Source organism: Melanostigma gelatinosum (assembly GCF_949748355.1).
Source record: "Melanostigma gelatinosum genome assembly, chromosome: 23".
NCBI lineage: Eukaryota > Metazoa > Chordata > Actinopteri > Perciformes > Zoarcidae > Melanostigma > Melanostigma gelatinosum.
The window spans coordinates 13,866,508-13,890,993 of record NC_136656.1 but is presented as its reverse complement, the minus strand read 5'-3'; the positions used below and the strand labels follow the sequence as shown (position 1 = coordinate 13,890,993).

Genomic DNA, 24,486 nt, shown 5'->3' with positions numbered 1-24,486 from the left:
ACATTTACGGACCCTGGTGCGCTCGCGGACGCGCAAAGTATAACTTCGGCGAAAAAAGTATCAATGATAAAGAATATCAATCATGCATAATTCCTAAAACCAATTTATATTATGATAATAAGTTAATACAAAAAACAATTGTAAATGATAAACCACATTTTATATTCAATATTCATATTAACTGTCGCATCTTCTTTCTTACGAAAAATTCCAAAGGGGGTACATTATTGAAAAAGTTTGGGGAACCACTGCTCTAGGTTTAATTCAATTCTAATCAATATATTTTGTATAACTCAAAATAACAAATCACAAATCTGCCTCAGAGGGTTTTACAATCTGACCACTCCGGTTACGATCCTTGAGACCACAGAGGCCGCTGTTATGCAAGTTACACTGCCTGCCTTTAACTGGAGGGTGGAGCTGCCTGAGCATTTGTGATGCATCTGCAGCAACATTTGTATCACATTTTGACTGTTTTTGTACAATATTAGTAGACATTTTCAGTTCCTCTGCTCACCCCCTCCACTCTACTGATATGCAAATAAGACAGGTATGCCACTAAAATGCTGAGGAAGGAACTTGTCAAGCATTGTCAACTGTCAAGCTGATTTAAAGTGAACTTTGGAATTGTAAATGAGGCACCAATCCATTGGGCTGAGTGTCAAACCCATCTAAAGTATGGATGGAAGGATATCATCCATAAACCGTTGTGTCACAACAAACTAGCATGAAGTGGTTTTCCCAGCAAAGAGAGAAATGTAGGGAGTCTCATGTTTCCATGGAGCCTTTCCACACAGAAACACTTGGATGTAACCCAGCTTATGGCTTTATCACACGAGAAATACACATGACAAAGTGAAGCAGAACACCTCAGGTAATGGGAATAGTGGTCATGACAAGAACAAGACTACAAATGCCTCGAGAGAAAAAGTCCCGCCCCCCCCCCCCCCAAAAAAAAACCAAAAAAAAAACCTGATATGCTGGAAAGAAGGAATCGTCCAGAAAACAAAATAAGCATTTATGAGATCATCACAAAGACAAGTGCGTCAACGGTAAACCAGCAGCGGTGCAGTGTCATGGGCCTGTTGAGATTTGAGTTAAACACACACACATATGCTCGCACGCAGGCATACACACACACACACACACACACCCGAGGTAATGACACATCTTTGACATTTCTAATATTCCTCCATATCGATGACAACTTCCCTCCATAGCCCTTCATTTCCACAGACACACACAAACTCAGAAAGACAACAACTTAGAAATAAATAGTATAAATAACACAACTAAAGATCAACAGTGCCTGTGTTTGTGTGTGGACTTAAAAACAGAAAAAAAAGAAAAAGTTTGAATGAAGTTAGACTTCATGGACGGGCTATGGAGGAAAATGGCCACAGCTTGTTCTCTCTGCCTCCCCCTCCCCGGCATTCTCTCATCTCTCTCTGCTGAGGCTCTTAGAGGTCAGTGCAGCGCTCCTGCTTGCTGTAGTGGTCAAACTGACTCTTCCAGTGCATCATGTAGGAGGACCAGCGGTGGAACTCCACCTTCCACTGACGCTCTGCCTCGTCTATGTTGTCTGAGAGGAGAGACACAGAGACACACAGAGAATCAGTGGTTAGCAGTTCAGCTTCGGCGCCTAAAGGCCTTTACACACCAGTGGCATTCTTTTTCCTGCGATTAATTCGCAGGCCAATACATTTTTTACAACTGTTGTCTTTGTCATGAATACTTTCACAAAGAGCGTGAACATTACGCGGCGGTAAAACAACACTTTTTACTTTTGCAACGCGATTAAAGGCATCAACCAATCACGTTGCTACACCTATAATCGTGATACAACAACACGGAGTCTCCTTCGTCCGAACTATAGACTGTAAAGAAGAAGTGGACGTAGTCGTCGTGACCTTATCCATAGGTTTGTGAACTGTAGTTTTGAAGCCTCGAGTTTGGCATTTTTGGTCGCCATATTCATTTTTGGCAACCAGTGAACAAAAGTGACCATGTTTGGACTCCGTGAGATTGACGTAGAAACACCGTATACGTCTCTGGTAGCAACCTGTCAATCACAATGTTTACTGAGGTAATAAATCAAGAGAGAAGTAGAGTCATTTTCTCATAGACTTCTATACAACCAGAGGAGTCGCCCCCTGGTGGACATTAGAGAGAATGCAAGTTGAAGTAGCTGCCTGGTCCAAACCAAGACGGCAAACATTACTCTTTTCATAAAGGCAGCGCGGACCAGATACAGTCCTTCCGTTCATACCTTAAAAGGGAAAAAAATGGAAAAAAGGGAAAAAAAGGTAGTCTTTTGCCTACAGGTAAAATACTCTGTAAAGGCTTTTAAGGTCTTATTACCAGTTTGTTGCTTATTTCACGGGTTTTCTTTTGCGTTTAGTTTGATTGCCAAACCCCAAGAGGGTGGGTCTTAGGTTACATGGACCGGTCTGAGGCCAGATACCAGGGAGAAGGGAAGAGATATGAGTCAATAGCATAACACCAAAGTTAAATAAAGGCTACTGCCTGTGGAGGTGTACACTATGCTGTATTTATCAAATAAAATGTCCAAATCTGTGCATTTCTTGTTCTATAATAACTAGATAAGGGATTCTGTCCAAATGATTTGTTCATGTTATGCATATATGTTGAAAATGAATAAATACAATGGGATTTCTTAAGCACCTTTTAGTGACACATTCAGGCCTATAATGTGTTACCGTAATAACAGTGAAGACCTGTATTCAGTACAGATGTCGTGTGTTGAGTAGAAGCAGTGTTTAGAAGCACTATTTACCAGTGATGTTGAGGAGGCGTGGCAGGAAGCGGTTCCAGAAAGCGCACATCTGGTTCCTCATACCTTTGTGGACCTTCATTGGTTCAGTGTTGAGTCCTACGTGTTTCTGCTCGCTGACGGTGAACAGAGGCCAGCGCTTCTTGCTGTCCACCAGTCCGTCATGGTTCACATTGGGATTTCTGAAGGACGAGGACAAGAGACGCAGCCAAAACAAGGAGGGATTAAAAATGGATAAAGAAATCTACACTCAGTTTCCAGTTCCTTAGGTCATTCAGCTAAGACAAAGGCAGTTAATTCAACAGCCAAGCAAGGTCAGTACTGGCAAATACTTCATTCATTTATTGTGTAGTTTAGTTGACTGTCTGGATGCACATCACCTTGATATTACAGCAACAGCTGTTCAGAAGTTCAAACTTAGCCTAGTTCTAATGTAAGTGTTTACTAAGTGGAGTTTTACTCATCAATAAATTCAAACTAACAAACTATTTCTTAGAGATTATTTGTTACTAAATATTCACACCCAGTAACAGTACGGTCAGGTGTAAAGCCAAAATGATAGCTTCCGCATCCGAGGGTACGCAAGACGTACGTGTAGGTTTTGTGCGGACGTCGGCAAAACTTTAATTTGTTTGTTGCTACTTCTCTGCTAATGCACAGCATCTCTCTCTCCCAGCCATCGTGGTGCTGTGTGTCTTTCACAACAGCAACTACTTTCTTATTGTTACAATTCATATGACAATAAAATCAAAGCTAGATCAGGTGCTCAATAACTGTTACATCTGCTGTTTCTGAACGCAAAAATGATTTATGTTTTTTCAGATGCTGACATGTCCACAATGAGAATCTTAACATGCGTGTTGAACAGGCAGATGTGCTCATCATCTTAGTTCGATAATTAGCACAAAAACCAAAGTTGAGCTGAGAGTTCATGAGCTTTTCAGGTTTTTTGGTAATTAAATAAAATAAAAAATAAAAACAAATGGTGTTGGAGAGCTAGTGGTGCTAGAGGAAAAATGAAGGGAACACCGAAGTCATTTGAATTCATCATCTGGGTGCCATGGACATCTGTGCCAAATTTCATGGAAATCCATCCAATAATTATTTTGATATTTCAATCTGGACCAAAGTGTTTAACCGACCAACCAATTCCAATGGCGTTCCCATCACTGCTGTAAATACCGTGGGATTCCTCTATCTGGATGATTTGGCTGAGAAATAAATCATCTGGGCTACTTGAATTGAGTGGCTGCTTCCATAATGTCTGAGGTTTCCTTTGCAGAAACCAGACCGTAGAAACTTCTACTGATCACCTCATCTACTCTGCAGCTAAACAACCTAATTGCAGTCCATCCTCTGTGGTGTACTTGTCTCTCTCTGCTGTCCGTTGTGATTGACAAGTACACGGCAGTCTGTGACGCCTCACCCAGTTCGTGCAAAGTTGGCCCAGTATCTCATTATGCGTTGGCTCAGTCTCTCCTCCTCTAAGGTGTAGTTGAATCTCTTCTCCAGTGGCAGGCCCAAGACGAACTCGATCTCGTAGCCGTGGATCACGCCCATCCACTCCGGCCAGGCCAGGTTGGATGCTCGGTGGTCGAACAGGTAGAGGTAGACCCCTCCTTGAGGAGCGGGAGGAGAAAAAGACGGTTAAATTGTGTCGACAGCACTGGTTCTGTTTGGTGGATAACTCGCTGCATTATTGTCTGGAAAGGAATGTGGAGATAGAGAGAGTGAGGGAGCCATGAACAACATAGGATCTTCATATTGGACTGTTTTAGAACCTTTATGGTTGCTAGGTCTGTGGTCCATCCCCGACCAAGATTTTACAAAACGGGACAAACACCAAATCTCTTCATGCAGACTTTTTGCAAATCCATTCTTCGTAACCAATGAAAAACACCAAATAAAGCACGCAGAGCAGACTTAGGACGATACCCCTCTAATCATCAAAATTCCAAAACCACCTGAGAAGAAAGTGACCCTGACACGCTCCACCACAAAGCCCTCCACTATAGAGGGACTCTAGAGAGATGCTCTCTGGTTCTAGGACTCAACCACAAGCCGAGCCTCAAACAGAAACCCCATTAGACCAAACCAAACGATGAGAAGACAAAAAGGAAGCTACTTTACACATTGGCGAGAATCAATCAAAAAACAAAAAAAAACAAATTGGAACGCTATCTTGCCCTAAACAGAGAATACACAATGGTAGAACACCTGACCACTGTGACTGACCCAAGACTAAGGGCAATCTGTGACTACGTACAGACTCGGTGAGCACAGCCAACGCCACCGGCAGAGTTATATGGTCCAAGAGGCTTTTTTGTAGATCAGATGGAACTGGACATGTGTGTCAAATTAATTAATCAAATAAGTGGGCGCTTATTGTAGAAGAAAAAAAAATCCTGTCTGCTTTAGTCCGGCTTTGTGAGGAAAAGAGTGGCAAACTGCAGTGACACATGAGCTCCGCTGATGCATCAGAGCTGTGTGAAAAGGAATCACGCAAACACACGTCTTACCTTGTGAGTTCGCTGCGCTGTTCACCACCCCTCCCATGTTGGCCTTGAGGGCGCTGTGCTGGGCGTAGGAGCGAGCGAAGTGGGCCAGCGGGCAGACGACGTTGTGGTCGCCCACGACGTCGTCCAAGGCGTCGCGGTTTTTCGCCCCGTTGTTCTCGTCCATCCAGTCGGTGTACTGCAGCACCACCGCTTCCAGGCCAATATCGTTAGCGTGTGGCACGCTCAGCTTGACACCTGGCACAGTGAGGTTTTAGGTTTTTAGGTGCATTTCATTTTTTTATTGTTTTAGAAGTGTAACTGGGGCTGTAGAATCATGGCTGGAATTTTGTTGGCGATTTTTACAATTCTTTCTGATCAGTCGTGTTAACAGAATGATTATGGAGAGCTGTCAAATTCTGCAATCATATTAACAGTGTAGAAAATAATTTTGCAGTATTCTTTGTGTCTCTATCCTTTCTTTCCATTGTGAGCTTCACCTTCCAGGAAGTCCTCTCTGGAGATCAGGCTTTCGTTGTCCTTGCTGAAGCCTGGAGCTCCGTACAGCAGGAAGTAGGAGCCCTCGTCCTGGTTGACCCCGAGCAGGATCTGAGTGTCTTTGAAATTGCCCGAGTTGAGCATGGCCTCGGGAGTGTCGGGTACAACCTCGCCGTCCACGACGGGGACAAACGGAAACCGGAAGAGGGCCGACCACGGCAGGACCTGGTCCGGACAGGATGACAAGCTCAAATGTACCGTTTGAAATGACATGCAAACCCATAAAAGACCAAAGGTCCCGTGACAGATTTGGTGAAATAACACCTTTAAAAAACTCCTGCATTCAGGTCAGCACGACAATTTGCTTATCTCTTCCATTATGCGGTGTAGTCTGGTGGACCTGCTGCACCACAGCACATCTGGTATGTGCCGTGGGTGCAGATAAATCAATCTGCATGGTGTAATGTGTGAACGGGAGCTGGGATGGATAATCAGGGGAATCTGTGCCGCCCCAATTTGCCACCTCAAGACCTAGTAACATTTCAAGGAAAATGCCGGTGCGGCTGTGTGTGAATGAAAGCAGTAACACATTGCAGGAACAAGCATGAAAAGGGTTTTCACGCTTTCACATTGACGTCGGGTCGTTGACGGCTGGGGGCGGGTTAATGTCCTTACATATGTATTTATTGCACACCTAATAAATTAGGTGTTGTGGGGCTCAGAACTATTTATCCACCAGTCTACAGTAGCGACAGTAGATTCTTGATCAGGACTGGTTTATGGCAATATCTGATTTGGACGTATGTGGTGAAGGTTCTTGAATCCTGGCTGGTATTGGTATCTATATCACAATATATATATATCGATATCACAATATAGAAATATTATTGAAAAGACCCAAACCAATAATGTATTAGTCCGTCCGACTTACCTATTCTGTCTGTGACTACTGAAGATATAAATCTGTAGGTAACTGTAGTTTTTAAGAAACATTACTCTAACAGGAGGAAATTGTGCATTTGGTGGGGACTATTTCCAACGGCGGATTAATCCACATTTGGTGCTCTAGTTCATTTATACTCAGGGAGTGTTGACGCCAGAGTATCAAGGCCTAAAAGAGGATGAAGTGAACTTCACTGACTGTTGACTGACTGCATTACCTGCCACTCCTGGTTGATGAGCTCCTGTGGGTGTTTACCGCGCAGACAGTCCACCATCTCAGTGTCGTTGCCTCTGTTGCAGCCGAGCAGTTCGCCCAACAACGTGGCCCGTCTGCGCCCCTCAGCAGGGCTGACCGAGGCCCAGGGACAGTTGGGGACCCCACTCTGAAGGATGGCCCTGGTGAAGATGGGCCGGCTGTCCGGAGACAAGAGGTGGAATCCTACTGAAGCTCCACCAGCGCTCTCACCAAAGATAGTCACCTGATTGGTCAAAGATGGCAAACAGAGAGATCGGAGTCAAAATAAGCTCGCACTTGATTCTTTGTGTAGACAGAACAGGAGAGACAAATACAACTATGAGAAACTAACCTGTTTGGGGTTTCCACCAAATAACTGGATGTTGTCTTGGACCCACTGCAGCGCCATCCTCTGGTCCAGCAGACCCACGTTGCCGGGAGCCTCAGAGGAACCATGCAGAGCGAGGAAGCCAAAGGCACCGATCCGGTAGTTCATGGAGACCACAATAACCGTCTCACTGTGAGCTAGGTAGCGGCCATCATACACGTCCAGAGAAGAGGCACCACTGTAGAACCCTGGAAATGTTAAATATCACATTAACCTAATGTATCACAATCTCCCACAAACAGACAGGAACTTTAATACACATTTAATACACAGGAGAATGAGAGGTCTAATGTCTAGAGGAGTCCAATATCTTTAAATCTATAAGGATAACAGTTGAAAGGGTATCAGTTTAAGGCACACTTTCATAGTCTGGGTTGAATTATCTCACTTTTCTGTATGTTTACTCTACAACCAGAGATTTGTCCAGTAGTTGCAAAATCATTGGCCAAGACGATGCAGATAACTGTATCTCTGGCCACAGAGCAGCGGCCATCCAGCCAGCTGTGTGTGTGCTCGTAGTTCCATCAGCTGATAGCCAAACACACCGTCCAAAACAATATAACAGAGCAAAAACAGTTTTCCCCCAGTTACTCGCTAGCAACTGCTACCGGCAGGAAGCCGGTTAAGAGTAGTGAGTGAGCAGGTCTTTTGAGAAGGTGTGAGACTTTGCAACCACAAGAGGTCTTTGAGCATGCAGCCATAAATGAGAACGCAAAATATCATGCAATTTGTTGCAGCAGTATGCAAGATTAGACGTGGACAGACAGAGATGCATACGCACAAACTCACTCATGTGCACACACACACTACAGATCTCATTATGAACAGTGGCTAGAGAGCAGCCTAGTCTGGTTCCACATTGGGTCAAACTCCAAAGAGTTCAGCAATCTAAAGAGGTCATGTGACTCCACTCTGCATAGAGTGAAAATGACTTCTTTGAATACCTGGTGTACTGCTGCCCTAATGTCTCCACAGGAAGAATGACTCATGTCTAGCCTAATTTATATTGTGTCTCATTCTGAATAAGTCGTGACCAAATACCTCCGCCGTAGATCCACACCATGACGGTGAGATTGTGTGGTCTGGGCGAGGAGGGCACCCAGACATTGAGGTACAGGCAGTCCTCGCTCATCTCTCTGTTGGGGTTCCACATCTCGCTGCCCTGGAAGCCGGGGAACGTCGTGTCCACGGCCTGGTAGCAGGCGTTGGGGTAGGAGTTGGCCTCGTACACCCCTGTCCACGGACGCTTGGGCTCAGCGCGACGGAAACGCCGCTTCCCTACCGGCGGCTCTGCAAAGGGGATGCCCAGGAAGGAGGTGACGAAGCTTCGGTCTGGCACCGGCATGCGGGTGCCTCGGACTCGACCCATACGCGTCTGAACGATGAGGTCTGCCTCGCTCTGGGAGGAGCAGGTGGGGATGAGGAGAGACAGGAGGAGGATTTGGGAGAGGAGGAGAAGGATGGAGGTCTGCATGACGAAGGCGAAGATAGTCTGCGCGGCTGGAGCTGTGGTTGTGATTCCCTCTCCAATCAGGGAAGGCTGGTTCTGCTCTATTTCCCCTCAGCTCTACAGACACACAAAGAAAGAGAGAGAGAGAGTAATGTGATTACTGTAAAGGAGAGTGATGGAGAACAGAGGGAGGTAGAAATCAGATGAGGAAAGAGATGATAGGACAGAGGAAGTAGGACGAGTCATCAAGGTCTCCAAGATCTCTTAAACCCAACATGGAATCACATCATCTTTGCTCCGAATCAAACCAGCTTGTCCCACTTTGTAAAGACTCTTTTTCTGACCTTGCAACATTTAATTTCAGGTGATGTGGGGCCTCCACGATAAAACGCTGCAGGAAACCCGATACTAGGTGTTCACATGTCTTGAAACAAAGTCCTAGAAGTTCCATCAAGTACAGGTGATAAAGAATCAGCTACCTCCAACTGCTGATGAAGACCATATGTGTGGTGGACCTGGAGTTAAGATGATTTTGTAACACAACTATTTCTAAGTTCAAGAGGGAATGTTCACACTCAAAACAGTATTATATATATAATAATACAACAGCTCAGACTCTCAATATAAGTCAAATCTCAACACACCCTGATGCAGGTTATCAGTGAGCGTAGCTGTGTAGGTGGGCTGTGGCTTCCCAGAAGAGACTCATTAAATATTCAACACAACACAGCAGCTGCTCTACAGCACAGATGACCACGTCAGTGCTACAGTAGAATCCCAGTGCTTCTGTTTACGTTCAGGTACTGGCATATAAATGCAGATTTTGGGTTATATTTAAGTGTTCTATTTTTGTATTTGCAGTCCGACTTGTATTGACCAATCACGTTTGAGCGGGCTTTGGTTGCATGCAGGCAAACAGTCCGAGTGGAGCGCAAAAGAGGCAAAAAACGCATTGATTGAAATGTAGTCTGAGATTACTGAGTCATTGTCATTTCAATCAGCTCCACTCACACCAATCTCCAATTGGTTTCTGTTCCTAAATTATTTTTAAATGTTGTAAAGGTCCTCCATAAAAGACTGTAAAAGCCACTTGTCCTTACTGTGGTGGGGCAACACCATAAGCTAAACGTCTTCACTAAGAAGAACCACTTTATAGCTTTCTATAAGGACTTCTAATTTTCACAAAACAACGACTGCTCAACCACTCCAACCGTCAAATTGAAACAAACCTTGTGATGTTGTATCTGAATGCAGTTTGCTCAGTGAAATGTGGAGCTACCTTGGAGTAATGAGCACACCAATGTTGAGAATGTTGCTCTGCTCCCTCTGCTCACATAGCCCTGGATGATCAGATTATTTGATATCGTGATGTAATTTTCATCTCCATTGCACAGTGTGTATTTCAAAACACTTGCTATGCTATATCGTTACACCACTAGTACAAATGCCCTTTTTTCTCATATCATTTGAGAATAAAGAGCAGCTGCAGAGTTGTGATTCGTATCTTTTACTGTTCTAAATCGACTCCACAGATTCCAAAAACGGTTTACTCACATTTTGGATTGAACAGCTTTCCAAGTTTATGGTTAAGAATTCGTAACTGTATTTGCAGGATTTACTGGAGAGCCCATGTTGTCTAGAAATATGTTTGTCACATTAAAAGCATATGATAAGAGTCTTGCTGGGTTTACCACTTTGTGTCCACTTTTGGAGAAGCAGCTATATGCAGTAATGAATCCCATGTACCCATATACTGCTGAAATATCTATTACCAAGTTTCCACTGTGAAGGAGGGAAAGTTATTTTCTTTCAGCAGGCCGACGTGTTAAAAGCCCCTCAGTACTCAACAACAAAGGCTGAGACAGGTGTGTGGTCATGAGGGGACTATAAAAAGGCATCAGAGTAAAACCCTAGTAAATGCCATACCGTCTGATGGATTAACGGGGCCCTTACCAGATATGAATCTCCTCCTAGTAAGAAACTTAATAACCAGACTGTATCAAAATTACAGTTTGACGATGCTGAGAGATGTTTTATTTTATTGGCTTTGTCTTCAACTTTGTTCATTCCTATTTTGGTTAAATACTCAATTCTGATTGGCTGCAGTATAGATGACCTCTCGATTATTCACGAAGCTCTTGTTATTGATGTGGGTACAATCACATGGCTGGATAACCGGTTAGCTAGCTAGTCTTGTTGTGAAACTTACTGTCAAATGGAATCTTGCTAGCATAACGTGAGCTTCATGCTAGCTAGCGTGAGGTTAGCTTTTCTCGCTTGTAGCTGAGCCAAAGGGTTCTATGAGCTGAATGGAGTACAAATAAGTCGTATCTAAGGTTCGTCCTTATTACTGAAGTAGTGCACAACGTTACCATTGCATAAGAACCTTATGGGATCGTATGATTGTTCCAGGTATTCACAAACCCTGCGGTTTTACCAGGTAAATGGAGTATGGCTTGTGAAAAACTTTAGAATTTAGAATGCAAAACGTAAGAAAATAGTAAATAATGTTGGAGATTCTTATTTTCCTTAGCAGGTGACCATGGTATAAGAGGAATAAAGCACTTTGAGCTGTCAATAGTCGATAATAATGGATGACGGGGAGGCCAACCCGTCCAGCCAAAGGACGCTTAACTCCAGCAAATAAATTGGGCATTATCCCATACATATTTAGTCAAAGGGAACATGTCAAATCAGTACCTCACATTGGGTAAGTTTCTCAAATAGAATGTTCAAAACAGACAAAGTTATCAAGAACTTTAACCAAAAAGAAGATTCCTCCAGTCCCATAATAAAAAGTGATGCAGGATATTCAGTTTACAATGATAGCTTCATAGATAGAAGCACAAATCAGTGTAGATGACAGGGTTGTTGCGCCCAGGAGTAGACTACAGCGCTCTGCTGTCCTTGCACCTAATAAAAAGTAATTAAAGAAACAGCCGTGGGCTCCAGTTTCCTCCTGGGGTCAATGATGGACTGACATCTATGCTGTTGAGTATTATGCTTTCCGCTAATCCTCACTGAGGTTTCTATATGCCCTCATTAATTACTCAAGAGGATACAATTCATCTGCAGCGACATTTCTACAAATATCCACATTGTTGCTAAGTCTGAACCATCATGAAGACCTCACACTTGAATCCGATTCGAATGTATTGGGTCAATAATCTGTCAATGTCAATTGTCCTTGAGATATGAAAATAACCATCTGTAGTTAGTTGGTGGTATCCTCCCAAATAACAAAATTGGATCCCAGCTAAAAATTCAAAAAATTCAAAAATAAGTTCTGGTCTTCATCTAACTCTATACAAGCTAGACTTTGACAACACAGATGCCTAGTTAGATGATGGAGTGAATACATTATCCGTATAATGTTTGCTGTGGACGCACAGTGATGTTAATATTGTGAGACATTTGTTTAGGTAAGAGAACATGATGGAGTGGCCAGGCCTGATTTCATTTTTACATGAGCAGTGAGAGCTTCCCTGTGTAACTCAGCAAAGACAACCTCCTCTTTAGCTGTACTTACTCTGTCCATTCACAATACTATCACCCCGTGTGTTTGTTTGAATGTGTGTGAGGAACAGAGAAAGGTGACATCACCAGAATAGATTCTCTATACAACCGAGAGGGAGTGTGTTCAGAAATAGTATTGATACACACACAGCTGCCCCGTATCCCTTACAGCACCTCCAAGCTAATCCCGTCACGATGACGACCATACATTGCCAAACATAAACAGGAGCCTCCAACCTGACAGGTGGGAGACAACTGTCTCCGGGCATTGTTGAGCAAACGAGGGCCGACAGTGTGTTTGTGAGAGTTGATTGCAGGATGGTGGTGTGTGGTGGTCAGATTCAAACCCAGCAGAGCTGATGTATATCATTTAAAGCTAACTCTGAGCCAGGACCATGAACACATGAGTTCATCTTAAGTAACTTTGGTAAGAGGGGACAACAGTTTCTGAAATTGGTCCAGTATTGAGGCAGAACGCTGCAGACGTGTAATGTGAACTGTAAAAGGCTTGTGTGCATCCTTTTTCAGATTACACTTCTGGTGCGTGGCGGAAATGTGGTTTTGTGTAAGTCTATGCACTAGTACTGTATGTGCATGACACAGTGAACAACTACTACACTATACTTTACCCATGCAGCTGCAAATGCTCACAGTGACACAAACACTGCTAGAGGACACACGTATGCTGTAGAACTGGACAAACTGGTTATGTGGACTCAGATGCCCTTTGCCACTGGTTTTCAGTCCAACACACTTTAGCTGTGGGCACCATCGTATGCATTTCACTACAAGGGGGGGGGAGTGCATCGGAGCACAACATTAGTGGTTTGGAGGTTTGTTTCAAATCCCGAGTTCCTGTTCATCGAATAGACAGCAGCCTTACGTTTTGTTTTTCTCATTTGTTTCACTGTTACTGCTGCTCACATTAAAAGCTTTTCACAACTGGCACTGCATCACATAAGTCCTGACTTCTAGTAATTGGCATCATCAACCCTTGGTGGCTGTATTTATAATCATGCTGCTGTTTAATAGGAGTGAAAACTGGGGCAAGTTCAGCACCCACACAACGTAGCAAAACATTTATTTGAACAGAAACACGCCCCGTTGTGTTACGCAAGGACTTACGTTGGATTCATTGTGCACACAGCCTTTTTAATGGCCGTGCGCACAATGAATGGCAGAGTTCATACACGCTGCTACAACCCATAGACTGAATATAAGAAGTGGACGTAGTCGTTGTGATGTCAGCCTCGAGTTCGCCGGTTTTTCAATCGCCATCTTGGATTTTTCCAAGATTAATTATTCCTAAATCATCTTTAAAAGCCAATGGGTGACATCACAGACACTGGGTCGATGTTGCTGGAAATCAACGGAGGCCACATGTAAGAGAGGGGGAGGGAATGCAGGAATGGAAGAAGGAAAGATGTTTATGGGGGGGTTGAGGGGGGGGAGGGTTATACGCATCGCAATTATTTATAGCAGTGACAGCTGCGTGGCGGGAACAACAGGGAGGAGGCAAAAGAGAGGAGGGAGCGTGAGGCTGCTGGGAAGTAGAGAATAAGGATGCTGGAGAGGGAGGGATGGACCTGGTGATGAGCCAGTGAAGTTCTTCTTATTTAGAGCACCTTCATGCCGTACCTGCGGCTCAGCACAGTTTGTTTGGCGTGACAAGGTCCTTTATGCCAAATAGTGAAAAGTTTTAAGGTGGGAGCATACAGACGTTGACGTCTAACAGTGAGCACTTCCTCAAGCTCGGGATGTCTGGATGATTATATCCAGCTGTTTCATTCATGTGTTCTACAAACATGAGACATTAAACTTTAAGTTGAATCAACAACACTTTGGCAATAGTCAACTGGCACTGCATCACAATGTATGAGTCAAGTCTCCTGTGGAATGAAGCTCCACAGGATTGTCTAATGTTCACAAACACCCCCAATCAATATTTGAATTAACGGATCAAACGTGTATGTGTGAGCAGAACCCACAGAGGATTATCACCCGCTCTGCAGTTTCTCTCAGCTCTACTCTAGATCATCTGTAAGTTCATTTATTGCGGTTTAACAGCCTGCAAACTCCACTCTCATCAACGTTATTTCCAGCAGGCGGCTGTTTTAAGTAGAAACAGACAGACAGGCCGACACTGCTAATGTTGCTCTGTCTGCTGGATGTGTAAATAGACGATCATGTGTGGTGTTAGGGGTGAAATACACACTGGGACTATTTCATGACGAACAAAAGTGTTCTGTGACGACAAGACTTCAGGAGGCTGCATGTCATTGCACCTCACAGTTTCTTCAACATGAAGCACATAACCTCCCCTCAAAACTACTAAATGCTGCATTTACATTTGTGTTTGTGCACAAACGAGATACGTCTTAATAATTAATGAGCTTCAGGCCCCGTTTACACATATAGATATTTGTGCAAACGGATACTTTTCCCCTCCGTTTTAAAATAAAATCTGTCCACATGACCTCAGTGGTACAATCTATGTCCGTGCACACTAAAGGCTACGACGTTGATACGTCAAAATACCAGCGAAGAAGATTCTGAGCGTGCCCAAGGTGGTACGGAGCAACCGAAATGTGACTCACATGTTTTGAGGGTAAGTAAACAAACCGGTAGTCTGCCATTGTTGTTGTGGGCACGCTTGGAATGAGGCGATGGTGTGATTGTCTCCGAAGTGTCCGTGAGTCCATATGGAAAGAGTTTTGGTACCTACGTTTTTTTGCAAAAACCTAGACAGGACCTTAGAGGTGTACTGTTGAACTTTGGTTAGAGCCAGATTGGCCGTTTCCTACTGCTTCCAGTCTTTATGCTAAGCTAGGCTAACCCCATCCTGACTCCAGCTCTGTACTCTGTAGTGAGCATGCCATGTACACCACTTTCTTCATTCCATTGTGGAATTTTCAAAAGGATCGTGGATATATCACCCGGACACTCAAATAAAATGGCAGAAATTAAATACAGCGCACTATGTTGTTAATAGGGAGTGATTTCGGACATAGCTGAGGAAAGCTAATAAGGGTATTTCTCCTTTAAACGACTCCTTTAAATGCGCCGATGTCACCAGCCCTACTTTAATTTGTGTTACCGTCTGACGGTGATCCTTGAGAAAAGAGGAGGGAGCAGATGAAGGGGAGGAGTCCCAGATGGTGAGGAAATAAGAGAGGGGGGCAGAGGGAGACACTGAGTGGAGGGGACCAGGGTGGGAGAAAGTGTGTCACTCCTCAAATTAGACCGAGGAATTTCTGTATGAAGTTCATAGGAGGATTGGTTTCACTGGGGACTGTGTGTCTCAAACACTAGACAGATAAGTCAATGTCAGTGTGTGGAAGACATAAAATATTTATCAATGAATTTGAAAATCAGCCCGTTTCTAGAAATAGCACACTGACTGACAATGTGTCGGTTTAATGTCAGGTTTTATTAGAAGACGTGTGAACGCAGCACGGATTGTTGATCAGCCAGCTTCATTCTAGAGGTCCACTGAAGAAGAGTGTGTCGTACAAACTATACATCTATATATAGAAACAGCATTCAAATCACAGGGAACAGACAAAAGGCAAAACTCCAAGAACAAAATGGGAAAGATGAACGGCTCAGGTGATCAGTGACTGTGCCATCAAGTCTACTTTAACGATGCCCATAATGTTCAGCTTTTTGACACTCATAAAGATGACATGTTTTAGCACTGACCATAGTTGCTGGCGTTGTACGCGGCTGCATTATATCATAAAAATCAGGAAATGTTTCACAACGGTATTGTTATGCAATTGACGTACAATCATCAAACACACACGTCATTGTATCAAAGGCCTCTCTCTGTCTCCCATAAACATGCCAAAGAATATAGATCATGTACTATTTGGGTTTATATGGGATAAGATATACATTTAAATATATAATATCAAATAAGAAGGATTGTTTTATGGCAGCGTTAAAGCAGTTTCAGGATTGTTGATTTTATAAAGTTCCTTGATTTGACAGGTATTTAGTTCACCTTTCAGCTAAATAATTTAGGGACTATGATATAATGCAAACATAGATTCCACTTGTCAAAATAGTTGAGATCCCAGGGAAGCTGCTTTAAATGAGGGAATACATGTTCGGTATGTAAATTAGGCTAAAGGGACATAGAGCTTATAATTATAGTTTAACGGATGAAATCTAATAATCATTTTAAAGCAAGCGTGTATTACATAACAAATGTAGAGTGATTTAACAAATGTAAACCTGATAATAATAACATGTGTATCTGAGTATAGTGCAGTCTGAGTGTAGAAAGTACGGAGAAAGAGGAAGTAAGCAGCGTGTTGGCTTCAAGGGATGGGGAAATAATGGTGGTTGAGAAGAAAAGACACAAGGCACAATAATGATGAAGGATGAGATCAATAATCATTTTATAAGCAAATGTGTACTAAGTAAACTGATTATAACAACTGTAACTGATTATAACAACTGTAACTGTGATTATGATAACTAATCTGTGATAGAAATGTGTGAGTGTAGGAAAAGGGGAAGTGCAACAGATGTTGAACACCCAGACACGCGCAGAGCTTGATTAAGTAAGCGCCCAGACAGGGAAGTTGGGTAGATTTCCTCATGCATACACACACAAAATGTAGGTACTTTTCGAAGCACAGGCACCAAATCAATGATGTCATGTTAATCACGGGCTGAGGGAGGCCGTGTTGAGGAAGAGGGGGGAGAGACGCGAGAGGCAGCCCAAAAGTGTTATAAAAGAAGTAACTTGCAAACAGCAAGACGGGATTTCACGATGGGACGCCGACCGAGCCATCCATGGAGAAACACTGGACCTTGTTGGACAGCAGCGTCGGAGGACTTCGTCTCTGTTCACGGAAAGAAGACCGCCGTTCGTGGACAAAAATTGAAAGACGGAGAATCACCTCTCCCCGCTGCTTGACTTTAACAACTGGACAACGGATGGACACAGCCGCCTTAAAGACTTTGTACTGAGCCTTGAGGATCGCTGAACGGACTTTGTTTGCCGCGCAGGAGGAGCCTGGGGGGTCTGGTCGAACCTTCGCTCCTAAAAACCCCAAAAGGATTTTTTATCACATCGACAATCCAGTTCCACCGAACCGTCTCGGCATCTAAAACTAATGAGTATAATCTAAGAAGAAAATTAAAGTAACGAATCAAGTGTAGTAATATTTTATGTGAGCTGTAGCTTAACCCTTGCTAACTAACTAAATATAACCTGCAATAAATATCTAATCTGCATTTAAAGTAAAATTCTCAAGTGTATTTATTTGCTTAGGTAGTAAACGTTCCTCGTGGCAGTAAAAAGTTAAATCCATTGTATGTCTAACAACTGAGTTCTGTAAGGTTATCCTAGAAGACCGAATCCACTTAACAATCCCTTACGGTTTTAGAAAGAAGAGATCCTAGCCGGATCCAGAGCACGGATCCAGAAGAGGGAAGCTGCCATAACCGACGCGACTGGTGGGAGCGCCCGGGGTCAGGGTGGCCCCTCGACCGAGTGCACTCAGACCGGAGGAAGCAGGGTAGATGTCGGGAGTAACGGCAGTTAGAAGAGCCAGGCGAGTTCCCTCGCAAGAACACCAGCTCGACAATCTTTTAATAGAGAGCTGAGTCAGTAAGTAGCCCCGTATCGGGCCAGAAGTACCCCAGGATCTAACACACTGTACTGATATGCACAAAAAAGTTTTTAAATTTAAAATTTTTAAGAGAAATCAGATTTTATGCATATGGTGGTGAGTTTTCCTAAAATGTAAAAAATTGTAATGTACAGCGTTGCTTACATTATCGCACTATATTGAATTTACAATCATGATAATGATATGTATCGTATCGCCAGATTGTTGCCAATACACAGCCCTGGTATCAATATTTCAATATAAAATGTCATATGCCGTGATAGAAGATTTAAGATATTATTATTCACACTGCCCGCCCTTATGTGCTTTAATTATCTGCATTGCAACATGGCCCTATCTTTATCACCAGACTGGAACACGGCTTCATCATCTTAAACTATGCATCTTATGTCAAAGTTATTGTTATGAATGCAAACACATTAGCTACAACAACTTCACGACCCGATAATGTGGCTTGTCAGCCTGTTTTACAGGTGTTCTGCCCCCCAGGGGAGAAAAATGAATTGCTGCAGCCTCAAGGAATAGTGTAAACCTAAATCCTGTTAACTCAACTGTTGGGCGTTTCACAGTAAAGACCTGGTCACACTGGCATTGATAATGGAAACATTTTTCTGTGATTTCGATTCATTCCAATGGTATCTTGTCATAAATTGTATCCGCACACAGGGACCAAAGAAATCAAATTTTTTGGCGTAAAGTTCAACTTTGGTGAACTTTGACCTGCGTGTCTGTGTCCGAGCCATCTTGACAGTGCTGGACTATGACAGGACTGTGAGCCCGAATCCAAAATGGAGAAAAAATATTTTAACTTTCACCTTATTTATTCTTTCAGAGTGAAAACTGGTCCACAAAGTTACGACTCAACGGTTATGACTGAGGTCGGGGTTGATTGTGTAGAAACGCATTTTTGATTAACTGTGTGATGCTATGGTCCCATTAGCAAACAAGCTAAGCTAAAAATCTGTTTGGGAACTGACCGTTAGACCAAGCTTTATTTGTCCTCGTCAATAACTATCAACAGTGTGTACAATGGTCTGCAAAATGTCAGAGGACAGTAAACAGAACACTTGGCTCCTTTCTGGAGCATTTCTAGTGTAATCATCTTTCACGAATCCAGGAGCCAAAACCATGACAGCTAAGCTAACTTCTTCCATTATTGATCAGGCAATTTATAAGCCCTGCCACTTACCAACACACACACACACACACACACACACACACACACACACACACACACACACACACACACACACACACACACACACACACACACACACACACACACACACACAGTAAACCCAAAGTTACTCATTTTCAATATTTTGGTTCTTGAGTGAGTTATTTATCCAATTTTAATAGAATAAAAGTGGAAGTATTTATCTTTATTTCACAAGACTAAACTTAATTATTTATTTTATTCCTTATGCGCAAACCTCTCATAAAGCAAATGTCTGGAATATCATTTTCTTAATGTCAATTCCATGAAAAAAAAGAAATACTCAACAACTTCCCCTCCCTGTCTGAGGCTCATAGATATATATGCCAGATCATAAATATATAATTTAATTAAAAAAAATAAAAAACACCGTAGTATCATTAAACAGCTGGTCGCTGTAGTTTTTTAACAAACGTTACTCCAACAGGAGGAAGTAGGGCATTTGTTGGGGACTATTTTCAGCAGCGGATTAATCCACATTTGGTGCTCTGGTGAGTATTTGTGGCAGCAGGACGGTGTTTGTGGGATTTAATCAGAATAAACTAAAATAAGTGCGTTGTCATCACAGGCTGACGGAAGAAACTTCACACCCTTTTTATGATTTAAAGGCCGTCTGGCTCCAGATGAAGGCCGATCGTTAACGTACAGCTACAGTAGAAACGTATCTTTTCTCTACCCACTCCAACATGAAACTGTTCACTGCTTTCTGTCCTGACACTTAACCCGCCCACAGGCTGTGCAGGTTACAAGTCAAGCTGCACATCAAACACAGCCCCTGCAGCAGCACAGTGTGGAAACTATCGAATGCTCGTATGCCAAGTTTTTCCACCAGCTACCATATAAACATCATCCACACACTGAACAGTGTTGAGACTTAACTTTGACATCTTGTCCATGTAGCTGTAGCATTTCATGGGACCTACTAGCAGAAATGGAATATTATATTCATAACTATGCTTTCCTTTGTGTGTAATCATCTGACACTAAGAATCAATGTGTTTTCGTTAGCTTAGAATTAGCCCATCATATCTAAATGGGGAGCGGGTCCTCTATTCACAAAGTCTACCATGTTTCACCGCCATGTTCCTACAGTAGCCCAGAGCGGACAAACCAAACACTGGCTCTAGTGACAGCCTTTAGCGTTTTCTCTACATCACTCCTTTGCCGTCCAAATATGGTTACTTACGTTAACTGGTTGCAAAAAGCCAAGATGTCAACGGCCAATTCTCCAAACTCAAGGCTTCAAAACAGCAGTCCACAAACCAATGGTTGCCGTCACAACGACTGCGTCCACTTCTTTTATACTAGGGGTAAGTATGGCCTCTGAGTGAGGCGAACGGCTTTACCACGGTTTTTGCACTTGGCGGCTCACATTACTGCAGTCTTGGAAAGGGAGGAGTGAGCGCCGGGTCATTCTGTTGGTTGCAATCTGCAACCTCACCCCTAGCGTCAAAACCGTAACACTGTCCCTTTAAAGGGTGATAAGAAAACTAGTTACTGGAGTGGGGTGAATCTGTTTTTTTGCGTCTCCACGGGTTTTCGAATTTTAGACTCATTCCAAAACACACATAAGTTCAAGAATACATTTTCAGAAAGGAAGAGACGTGATGCGAAACACGGTAGATCCGAACAGACCAAAATAAGAGAGATTTGATGACCCATCGATAAAAGCAGCAATACTACGCATTTACTCTCCATCTGTCTAAAATAAAATGATTGACAAATGGACAACATATCCTGCTGCCAGAAATACTCACTAGAGCATAGATTGTGGATTCATCCTCTGCTTAAAATAGTCCTCAAAAAATTCACTTTTTCCTCTTGTTTGAGTCCAATTTGCTGAAAATTAGAGTTGCCATCTGTTTTTGGAAATGACTGACACTTCTTTAAGATTAACATCTTCAGTAGGGAACCAATGGGCTTGGGTCTGAGGGTCACATATATGGTAGGGAAGTCAGAAAGTATTGAGAGACGGACTAACGCATTGTTGGCTTTTGGCATTTTTTAGGCTTTCTTGGGAATAAGAAATATTTAGAACCCCACCAGCCTCATCCTTTAATAATCTAAGCTTGTCAAACTAGCAAAGCAGCGCAACACAGAACCAAGCACTATCCCCAGAGAGCAAAAAAACGCTGAGTCAGAATTCACTTATCCCCTGTACAGAAGTTGCAGATGCAACTTTTAATAAATGAGTAAAACCTGCAGCATTGATTACACTTTGGCAGTCGCTCAACTGAAGAATGCAGATGAGGAAATGTGCACTGCCAGCTGCCAAGACTGCATTAACTGTTATGACTTACAGAGGCGATAAATTTCAGGCTACAGTGAACCGCAGCGGCAGAGAGGGAGGAGAGGAGGACCACTTTGTTTCAACCACACAAGCACATCATCAACTTAGCTTATCTTTGGCTCACCTATCCGTCGACTCCAGCCAATGTGCAGCATCCCCGAAAGCCCCGACTGTTATGCAATATGCAGCACAGGTGGAGATCTGATCGGCCACCGAAAACTGAGCTGTTTGAGTGTCTGAGAGTTCAAACCGAATACAGGTAATGGGATAATTGCTGTCACTATATGCAATGTGTACAGGCTGTCCAACAAACGCCTCTGTCAGTAGATATTACAGTTATCAAGTAACAGTATTGCCTTTGGTTGAATTAAAGACACGTACACATTTTATAATGTCAAATACCGGGAGATGATGTTGAGTTAGACAATGTGAACCCTTTAGAAATACAAAATATTGCAAGAAATGTATTAGAAAGGCCCCAGTATTATAAACATCTGTGGTTACAGCATCTCTAGGGTGGGTTCAGTCTGAGCCCTCTGCAAACCCACAACATGAGCATATCTGATACTGCGTGTGTGCGCGCGTGTGAGACAGACAGAGTGAACGAGAGAAGACACCAACACAACACACAGCAGCCGCACGCGTCTCGCCATTGTGGCGCGTCGCACGTCGATTTCTCTTGCCTCGTCCACTCTATTAACAAATATTATATCGACAAATAAATAAATGTCCATTTGTCGGGAAACACCTGCGCGTGTAGGTGTAACTAAATGCAATTTTGCAAGACGTTCACCGGCTATTCCTACAGGCTCGTGGGCTGTACAGCATGAAGAGCGCCGCGTCAAGAGAGTGTGTCTGTGCGCAGACAGGACGCACCACTCCTGTTGATTCGGAGTTGATGTCCCGCTATATTCCATTAGCTACGTAGATTTGCTGATAAGCAAGGGGGCATTTAAATGGGGGTATACAGTATTAAATAGGATTTGGCGTGGCGCTCTGCCCATGTCGAGAGAAGCGCACGTACACAGTCGGACCTGGTACTGGACCTGGTACTGGACCTGGTACTGGACCTGGTACTGGACCTGGAACTGGACATGGTCCTGCTACTGGACCTGCTACTGGACCTGCTACTGGTTCTGTGGAGCAGGATAAATGACTAGTAGCCATGGCTACCGATGATGTAGCAACGATTAAAGGGCATCACATCAGTCATGCACGAGGTAAACCTTTCTGCACGAGCTACATTGGTTTGCAGCTCTCGCGGTGTAAGACATGGATGAAAGCAAATACAGACTGACAGCTGAAATGCAATGAAGGGCAGGCAGTATAGTCTCTGTCCTACCTGACTACCACTGGGGAGCGGACCCGAGCCGACGGCTTGCTCGATTATTTCTTCCCTTTATTGCTCTGCTTGGGCAGCGAACAGCGACACCGGACCGTGGTCTGCAGCCGTATGGAAATGTTTCCGTGGGAGAGGAGTCTCCGGCCGGCTGTCAAAGACGAAATGTCGGTAATACCTCCTCCCAGCAGCAGAGCGTTTACTGAACATTCGCTCGGTCTGACCGTAAAGCAGTGACGGCAGGGGGAGACTGCTGCTAATAAATACTGCTAGTAAACATAGCAGGGACGGCTCCTCTCGCGAGAACGCGAGGATCTACTGTAACATGCCGGTGGTGCCAAATAACCCCAAGCTATGGGGCGTGACAGCCAGTGTCTCCACTGTTATCCACTGAGTGTGATACATAAAGAAAGACACATTGTGTCCCCCGTAGAATAGTTATAAGGCATGAAGTACAAATGTCAGCTGGCAGACCACAAAACAGCTCAAAAGGTCAGTCAATGAAATCAAAATGAAATAAATGCTGCGTGTTTCACGTGCAGTTCTGAAAAAACAAATGCATAACAACTGCCACCACAATTATCCCCCATGAAACAGTTTTCTATTAATGAATTCACTTAATAATCACAATTATGATGTGCAAGCAGGTTATGAAAACAATACAACCCAGTCAGTAATGTTAATATGTGGGTGTACAGGCTCTGATAATGCCACTTTAGAATCGTCAATGCCTTGATTTGTTCACATCATGTGTTAGGAAACTCTGGCATTCGAAAATGTGATTTCCCCAGCCCACAGACTATTTGGTATATTTGGGCAGGGTAATGTCAATTCAGATAATATTCTCATTTTTTAAGAATTGGGTGTTTTTTTCTTCCGGTATCATAGCTGTACCCATTCATAAATAACAATAAATCAGACATAAAGTGTGGCTACTGATTTGTGGGCTCTACTGTGACAGTTGGGAGACCTCACAAAAGACAGGTGCAGAAAAGAATGGTCAAGATTGACGCAGCAGATAGACTATTAGTCCCTTTACGGACTCCAAAAACTCTGCATCCTGCATTTCCCACAATGCAACGCAGTAGTCATTTTTTAGAGCTTCCCCCCTGCATAATACCCTTGTCACATAGATGTTACCTATATTGTCATTGCACAATGAGATTACATTTGCAGTTCTCATATCGATACAATAATAAATATAGCCCAACTGCTTCAGTAGTGTTGACATACCCTAACTCCAACCATGGCCCTGAGCCCTGACATCAAATATAAAGCATCGGCTTGGTAGAGTTTACTGGATATCCTTGGGAGTGTGCACTGTATAAGGTTTATCTCAGGGAAAGACTATCAGGGCTAGGCAGGTTATATTTAATGGGTTGTACACAGTAATGAATAATAACACACACACTCACACACTCATACACAGCCATGGCCATACTTCCAAAAGGACAACTGTTGCCTTTTATTGGCACTGGAGACCACAACTGTTCTGCAAACCCCTCAGGCTTTTTGGGACGGAATTCACACTCCGACACACAGACATTGTCAAATCACAAATAGTTACAACACATAATGAGAAAAATAAATAAATAATAAAAAGCCAATCCTCTTGTAATTATCATGGTGAAATATTTGCATCCCAAATAAAGTAGGGAACAGTCATTTCAGTTGT

General features: G+C 43.3%; 1 protein-coding gene across 1 annotated transcript; it reads right to left on the bottom strand.

Moving 5' to 3' along the window:
- Positions 1 to 1,003: 1,003 nt before the first annotated feature.
- Positions 1,004 to 22,926, bottom strand: ache (acetylcholinesterase (Yt blood group)). The gene is made up of 9 exons (XM_079295219.1): positions 22,815 to 22,926; positions 8,394 to 8,919; positions 7,317 to 7,540; positions 6,948 to 7,208; positions 5,790 to 6,012; positions 5,314 to 5,547; positions 4,221 to 4,413; positions 2,798 to 2,976; positions 1,004 to 1,582 (listed from the first exon to the last, which is right to left on the bottom strand). The coding sequence occupies exons 2-9, from the start codon at positions 8,824 to 8,826 to the stop codon at positions 1,461 to 1,463; spliced, it is 1,869 nt and encodes a 622-aa protein (XP_079151345.1). The 5' UTR covers positions 8,827 to 8,919; positions 22,815 to 22,926; the 3' UTR covers positions 1,004 to 1,460.
- Positions 22,927 to 24,486: the final 1,560 nt, after the last annotated feature.